The sequence below is a fragment of the Penaeus chinensis genome, chromosome 35 (assembly GCF_019202785.1).
Source record: "Penaeus chinensis breed Huanghai No. 1 chromosome 35, ASM1920278v2, whole genome shotgun sequence".
Classification (NCBI taxonomy): domain Eukaryota; kingdom Metazoa; phylum Arthropoda; class Malacostraca; order Decapoda; family Penaeidae; genus Penaeus; species Penaeus chinensis.
The window spans coordinates 24391294-24399693 of NC_061853.1; the positions used below are offsets into that span (position 1 = coordinate 24391294).

At 37.6% G+C, this 8400-nt stretch overlaps 1 protein-coding gene across 2 annotated transcripts in view; it reads left to right on the forward strand.

Moving 5' to 3' along the window:
* Positions 1-1245: 1245 nt before the first annotated feature.
* LOC125044277 overlaps positions 1246-8400 on the forward strand; it is a 10466-nt gene continuing 3311 nt past the window's right edge. The window contains exons 1-4 of one of the 2 annotated variants that reach the window (XM_047640863.1): positions 1246-1371; positions 6610-6683; positions 6969-7103; positions 7266-8107. In XM_047640863.1, the coding sequence (XP_047496819.1) occupies positions 1326-1371; positions 6610-6683; positions 6969-7103; positions 7266-8107 (1097 nt within the window). In that variant the 5' untranslated portion in view covers positions 1246-1325. Of the gene's footprint in view, positions 1372-5918; positions 6032-6609; positions 6684-6968; positions 7104-7265; positions 8108-8400 lie in introns of those variants that run through there. The other variant, XM_047640864.1, reaches the window with a different exon arrangement.

The window sequence follows — 8400 nt, forward strand, 5'->3', positions numbered from 1 at the left end:
GTGGTCCTTTTATGTTCTCTGACACTTTGGCTCATTGAGTACGACCTTGGTACTTTACCAAAGAGAGTACACCTAGCAGATGGTAAAGCCGCATGGCACACATAATCTAAAGGAGACCAGTATTCTAATGCACGAAACCACAGAAAGTTACTTAACTTTGGGAAGAGACTCGAATTCAGAAAACCCTGGTGCGAAGAGAGGTAAATCCAAATAGCGGAAGCACAGGTCTAAAATTAGAACCAGGATCAAAGTTCTTTTCCTTCCCAAAACCATGGGTACTTATACCCCGAAAGAGACCCCCAGGCCATACCCCAGGCATGACGCGAAAAGAATATATGCAAAGAAAGTATCGGAAGACTAACCAGTCCAAACAATCCAAGGGACCCAAACAACTGCTAAAATTAGAGAGAAAGAAAAAAAGCTTTGACATTTTGGAAGTGTCGCCGAAGAGAAAGAATGATAGAAAAATAAAAATAAGGAGAAGGGTGCTGAGGAAAACTGATAATACACAGTTTAAGTGAAAACTGTACATTTCTGGCAGTACATATTTACAGTATTTGACTTTGAAAATAAATAAATCTTTATCTTTCTTGGCGACTTCAACGCCATCCAAGTAATTATCTTGGATAATTATATATGCACATGTATAAGTACACACACACACACACACACACACACATATATATATATACATACATACGTGTGTGTGTACTTATACATGTGCATATATATATGTATATGCACATATATGCACTGGACTCCAACCCTCGTGGTCCCGAGTTTAATTCCCCGCCGCGGTAGTCGTAGAAATGAAGTCACCGCCGTGGCACAAGTGTTAGCACGCCGAACCGCGGTTGATTAGGAAGGGCATCCAATCAGGCAAGGGTGACACTGCCGTATAACCTCTCAATAGTGAACTAAGAGAGGCCTATGTCCTGCAGTGTACATATATGTACATATATGTATGTATGTGTGTGTGTGTGTGTGTGTGTGTGTGTGTGTGTGTCTATGCATGTAAATGTGTATATATACATATATATATTTATATTTATTTATATATGTATATATATATATATATATATATATATACAGTATGTGTGTGTGTGTTTATGTATGCACGTATATGCATTTGTATATATAAAGGAAAGAGATAAACAAATACAAGTCATAAACGGCAAATGCAAGGACATTCCTGAATGATAAGGGCGGCCGCAGGACCACGCATACGATAAGATCTACTGATACCGCGCCAAAGACATTGTGATCGTTCAATAAACAGTGACGCCATTCGTAGCAGCTCCTCCTCCTCCTCGCGCCTCCTCGCCATGGAGCAGTTCAAAAGACAATCGAGTGAATACTTACTTTCTAACAGTGAGTTTCTTTCCCTTCTGTTTTTCTTCGTTTAGGGTTTACAAAATTTAGGTTGCAGGGGTCGGGTAGAGATAAGCCACACGATATATACTGGTGAGGTGTTCTTTATGAGGATGGGAAGTGTGTGATGAGGCGGAACGTGGTGGTGTTTCTATCTACAGAACGTGTATTAGCCTGTGAATAAACGCACACATATGTACATAAATGCACAAATATATTTATATATATGTATATATATATATCCCAATGCCGCCGGGGATAATGAATAAAAAATTGGGAAAATGCTGTGCTCATGTTCTATATTTTTTTGTGAAATGTCTCTGCATATAGATGGCTCGGTAGTGCTTAGCCGCAAAGGAGTCAATTAGTACACCTTGTGACCCTACGTGATTTGAAATGGCGGGAAAATGTATCTCTTACTAGTCTATGAATATCGATGGTGTTATTTTTATTATAAACATTATAATTGCTATAATGTTATAAACATTAGTAATAGCAAAATAAGATATTTTCGTAAATCAAAGAACAGGCAGTACTCGTAATTGGCTCATTGGTGACTTAGTACAAGTGTAGCCATCTATGTGTAAAAACAATCAAGCAAGTAACTCACATTGGGCACGTACGTACACGTCATGCCCGTCGACATTGGATATATATATATATATATATATATATATATATATATATATATTTATTTATATATTTAAATAAAGAATATATATATACATATAAATATATTCTTTCACACACACACACACACACACACACACACACACACACACACACACACACACACACACACACACACACACTCATATATATATATATATATACATACATATATATATATATATATATATATATATATAGCACACACACACGTATATATATATATATATATATATATATATATATATGTATGTATACATATGTATATATATTTTATAAATAAATATATGTATATATAATATATACATAAATATGTGTATATATAAGTATAAATATAAATATAAATATATATATGTGTATATATATTCATAAATACACACACACACACACACACACACACACACACACATATATATATATATATTCATATATATCTATACATATATACATATATATTCTATGAATTATTGAATTTATTTTTTATGAATTGTTTAATTTATGAGATGTGAACGGGTTACGTTATTTCAAATGTATCATCTATGTAATTTTTACGCAGTTATGCATACTCAAGTGTTCCTGGTTGATTATGCAATTTTATTTTAATTACAGCCATATGTAATCTAAACGGCAAATATAAATAGTACACACACACACACACATATGTGTGTGTGTGTGTGTGTGTGTGTGTGTGTGTGTGTGCGTACATGATAAATGGGTGTACGTGTGCTTGTGCATGTACATGTACGCAGACCTTACTGCTCTCACTTTATTTCTCTCGAGCTTTTCCACCCGAAGGCCTCTTTAAGCTGCCACACTGACAAACTGTTTTATTTACTGTGAAATTTGAGACGTAAAAAAATAGGCAACAACAACCAGGACTTTAGACACTTCAGACTGATAGCAGGAACTAGTGCGTTTATAATCTTATCGTATCAAGCTATGATACGTGACTAACTGACTCATCTGATAAAAAGTCTTAATAGTATAAGTCATACTAGGGTCTAAGTTGATATATATATATATATATACACATTTATATATATTATATACACATATAATGTATTTATGTATGTATTTGTATGTGTGTATATGTATATATATTATATATATATATATACATATATGTATGTGTATATATACGTATATGTATGTGTGTATATATATGTATATATGTGTATATATACATATATATAGATGTGTATGTGTATAAATGTATGTATATATACATATATATTTTTAAGTACATATACATGTATGTATTGATATACAAATGTATGTATATATGTATATATACTTGTACACACACACACACACACACACACACACATATATATATATATATATACACACATATGTGTATATATATGTATGTATAGGTATATATACATACATACATAGATATACGTAGATATACATTCATATGCAGACATACATACACACACAGAAATATATGTATATTATATATATATATATATATATATATATATATATATATATATATCTGCACTTTCCGGTACATGAATTCACTTGTCAAGAATGGTAACATTCTTTGGACCCTATCCTGTGCCTTGTAGTCCTGTCTTTGCATTTTTACAAAAAGCCATTACATTGGATAAGGTATTACAGTTGGCAGAACCACGTTTCCAACCAATGGCTGCATTATAAGACTGGGTTAAAAGCTGTTATTTGTATAGTTCGAGGACCACCACTCAGCCTATATCATCACATGGCTCAACTCCCTGAAGACAATCTTTCCTTTCACTTAATCTTCTCTAGAAACAACCCTGGGTGGAAATGGCCCTTGGGAAGAACTAGATATTTGTGGCTCTAGGAAATTGACCAAATTTAATTACGAAGAAGAGATGGGCAGTGGACCTGTCTGGTGGATCATTAAGAGGGACTCTGCTGGCTAGAAATGGAGGTTGGATGCAGTTATGCTTCCTCCCCACTGGTGTATGTGTGTGTGTGTGTGTATATATATACACATACATATATATGAGTGTGTGTGTGCTCACACACACACATACTTACATCACACAAATATCTAGGAATGACAAACATGTGTTGATGGAAGGGTAAAAGCCGAAGCAAGATATATAAGCGGGAAAGGGAGAAGCAACACGGTACAAAAATTGGTGTGTAAGCCTAGGTAAGTGAAAATAGAGTTATGTTAGGCCATGGCGAAGGGTCGGGAGGTCTATCGGCTTGCTGGCTGTCATCAGGGAGCTGCTTGTTTATGATGGGCTCCTCCAGTTCATGAGCAGAAGGAAAGACAATGAGAGGATGACAGGAGAGGGTGCTGTTGTTGTGCCCCTGGAACTAGAGTACTTGTGCTGAGAGACATGCCTAATGGTACTGGCACCGGTGTGACCAAAGTACTGTATATCATAGGAGGCACAAGCTATGGCAGAGATGCCTACTTTCGAGATAGAGAAAGGGCTGGTGTGGACCAGACTGTGGCGGAAAGTGTTCATCTAGCGAAAGTTGAGTCTGCAGTTGAAAGGGTGAAGGGGGGCAGTGGAGAGAGTAGATCTCCTCAGTGTAGGGGAGGATGAAAAATAGGCAGACGTATACTCTCTCTAGGAAGGGAGTCATGAGAGAAGATACAGCGTGTCCAGGATAACGGGGCATCAAGAACATCAAGGTAGCCCTACTTGTGGAGGGATCGATGCAGGAAATTGCTCTCTCAGTGGGGATCCCGGATGAGGAACACGAAGGAACAAAGACGTAGCTACTCATCTCTTATCATAGTACGGGTGTTAGGAAAAGAAGTACATGTAACATTCCATTGTGAATCCGTTTCCTGGACATTGAAAAGGAGAAATGGACAGCCGGGCGGTGAATCCCTGGGGCGCTTGTCGTTTACCGTTCTTTTCTGGACTGAATAGAGGGAGAAAGAGAGTCCAGCTTCATCAGAGAATCCAGGGAGAGGTCAAAAAAAGAAAAAAAGAAAAAAAAAACGCAGAAACCCTGGAATTAGAAGTATCCTTCAAAATTGGACACGCCCACGAATTAATTAAAAGAAAGCGTTGGTGGGTCCTCGTCTCCCCCTATCTATGGATGCCTTCATTCAAGTAACTCGTCTGCGTGAGGAATAGAGAAAGGAAACCACATCGAAACGCCGAAAGCCTAGGAACAGCAGCGTCCTTCGAAATCGGACAATCAGCTCAAGGAAAACATCGTCTCCCTCTATCTACGGACGTTTTCCTCCGGTTAACTCATCTGTGGCTTCAAAGTCTTCCTTCTTCGACGACACTTTCCTTCCCAGACCTTCAGCGTTGGACAATTTCAACAATAATAGCAATAGATTTTCTTACACTTGTCCTTAATGCGTTTCAGTGTTTCGTCTCACAAGTATAATCAGGATATTGACGTACAAAACCATGTCACGTAACACTACTCTTATAACGATTGTGATTATCTTGCCGCTGTTATTAATAAAGGTAATCGACTTTGTTCTACTAACGACACATTGATCACTTCATAACTGCTAGCATATTCTTAACTGTATAATGTGTAATGATGTGTTAACATTCTCATATAGTTACATCATTACTTCGCAATTTACACTAATACGTCAGAAACAAACACTTAAATAACCATATACCCTTTTTGGAGGAACCTACCACATCCTGTTTTTATCTCTATCGTTATCATACAAGTACGAAACAAGCAACAACAAGAACTGTTACCACGACCTAACGCTTTATAATAACTGATAAGACTTCCCTCAGACCCAGTCACGGTGCACATTCACACGTTACTGCCCAAATATCGTCTGGTTGATAAGGCGAGAGATAAAGAGATAAAAAAAGAGGCCGGGCTAACTAACAATCACAAAAAGACAAAATAACAGCTAACGACTGTTATCTTCTCGTTGTATATAAGAAACAAGGTGTTATTAACATTATCACTCGGTGGCATTTGACGTGTGGCGTAAGGTTAGCAGCCGCTATCATGTCCGCTGGTCTTCCGAAAACTGCGACTGTGGGTAAATGCACTCTATTTCTTTTCGAGCTACGGATTCTTTAGGAGGGTTAATTGCATTTAACCCCCTTGCCGACGGGTACGACGGGTAGACACGTGCTTTGCCCACTGTTAGTACTTGTTTGATTGTTTATACACATAGATGGCTATACTTGTACTAAGTCACCAATGAGCCAGTTAGGAGTACTGCCCGTCTCGCCCGTTCACCCTTTTCTTTGATTTACGAAATATTTTACATTATCTTATTTTGCTGTTACTAATATTAAAAAACATTATAATAATTATAATGTTTATAATAAAAATAACACCATCGATATCCATAGCACTAGTAAAAAACACGTTTTTCCCGCCAATTCAAATCACGTATGGTCACAAGGTCTACTAATTGACTTCTTTGTGGCTAAGCACTAGCAGAGCCATCTATGAGCAGACATTTCACAAAAAATATAGAAAATGGGCACAGCATTTTCCCCATTTTTTGTTAATTTTCCCCGACGGCATTGGGTTAAGAGACTTATTCTAATCAAAATGGTGATTTATTTTATTATGAATTTAAGATTTTGACATATTAAATCTTTGCAGATAAAGGTTTTTTATCAAAAGTACGAGATGAAGATGTTCCGAAAATGCTTTTCCTCTCTGTCAATCCTAACAAGGTAAGTTTCACCGATTATACGCCTAAACAAACACACACACACACACACACACACACACTCACACACACACACACACACACACACACACACACACACACACACACACACACAAAACGTCAAACTAACAATCAAAAAGAGAGAACAACGTAATGAAGTAAACAAAACAATGTATATCAAATAAAATCAAGGTTGTAGTGCAATAATGAAATAAATAATCAAATCACATTAACGCTATAATGCAATGCTCCTTGCACTTGTTTCCATTCCGAACAACAAATGCAACAGATTGAAGAACAAGAGACAACCTGCGCGGCCTCTGGCTATACCGACGGCGTCAGTATCGGCAAGAAAGTCATGGTGACAGAATTCCGAGGTGAAGAAACGTCAGACTCCGTCACAAGATTATTGGAGAAATTTGAGGTAATATCAAGTGCTTAAGTTTGCCGTAATCTGTTTGGCAATGCAAGAGACAAGACAGTCTTTTAATATTGAAAGAACGTTTGAATATCCCTTTTTATTTGCATATTTCTTTATGTATTTATCATTTATTTTTCATTTATTCATTATTTTTTATTATTGCAGAGATCTTTGAGCGAGAAGAGCATTAACCCAGTACGCCGCGAACTGCAACTTCGCATCCTGAAACTCAGCAGTGTGGAATTTAACACCAACCCCCTGAGCACCCTGGAGAGTAACTTCTCCGACGAAAACGATCAGCTCAACAACGAGGAGGAAGATATTTTGGAATTCACCGAAATCTTCGAGATGTTCAACGTATCCGCGCCCGAGAATATCAAAGTCAATTTCGGGAATATCATTTCGAGCAAGAAGATTCCGCTGAAGAGGGGAGACATCGGCAACTATAGCAAGAAGACCTTCTTCGTATACGCGGAGAACAAGATCATGATGAAGATCTGCGACTCCCTCTCTCCCCGGGACGTCTATTGCCTCTACGAGATCATAAGGGAGTCGAAGGCCATCGAGAATGATGACAAAGTGAGGGACCTCTTGTCTCAGGAGATAGACCAAGGGGCGCTAGAGAAAGTGCGTGGCCTAAAGGACGTGGCCTTTTACTACCTCACGCTCATGATGATGAGGAAACAACTCCTCAACCGCCTTTACACTCACAGACTCGTTTTCCTCTTCGACCAGCTGAAGGAAATGAAGAGCGGACGAGACCCCAACATCGATCGCATTCTGGACACCCTCAACCGATACCCCGTGGCTTCTCGACCTCCGGGCCTGTGCATCGTGTTCAACATGATAGAGAACAGGAACGGGGCAGCCAAGGACCTCATCAAAGTGAGGGAGTTGTTTGAAAAGGAATATAAATTTGATTTCTTCGTGAAAATTGACCCCACAGCTGAAGAAATAAAGACAATTGTTAGCAAACTCAAGGCAGCTAGGAACAAGTTTTACGACAGGTAATCTAAAATTTACTCTTTTATATGCATATATCATTCAGCTAGAGATCATTTTACGGCACAAAATTAATAACATAATCAGTATAATAAACACAAATTAACCAATTAATCTTCAAAACAACGAAACAGGTCTAATCACAACAGTCATTACAAATAAGCTGAACATAAATCAAACGCTATAAATAATAAAGTCTATTGTCAATAAAATCAACCGGAAAACCAATACACTTAATCTAAACATAAATCAACCACAATTAATCTTTAAAAGAAAACGGGCCTAAGTTGAACAACCA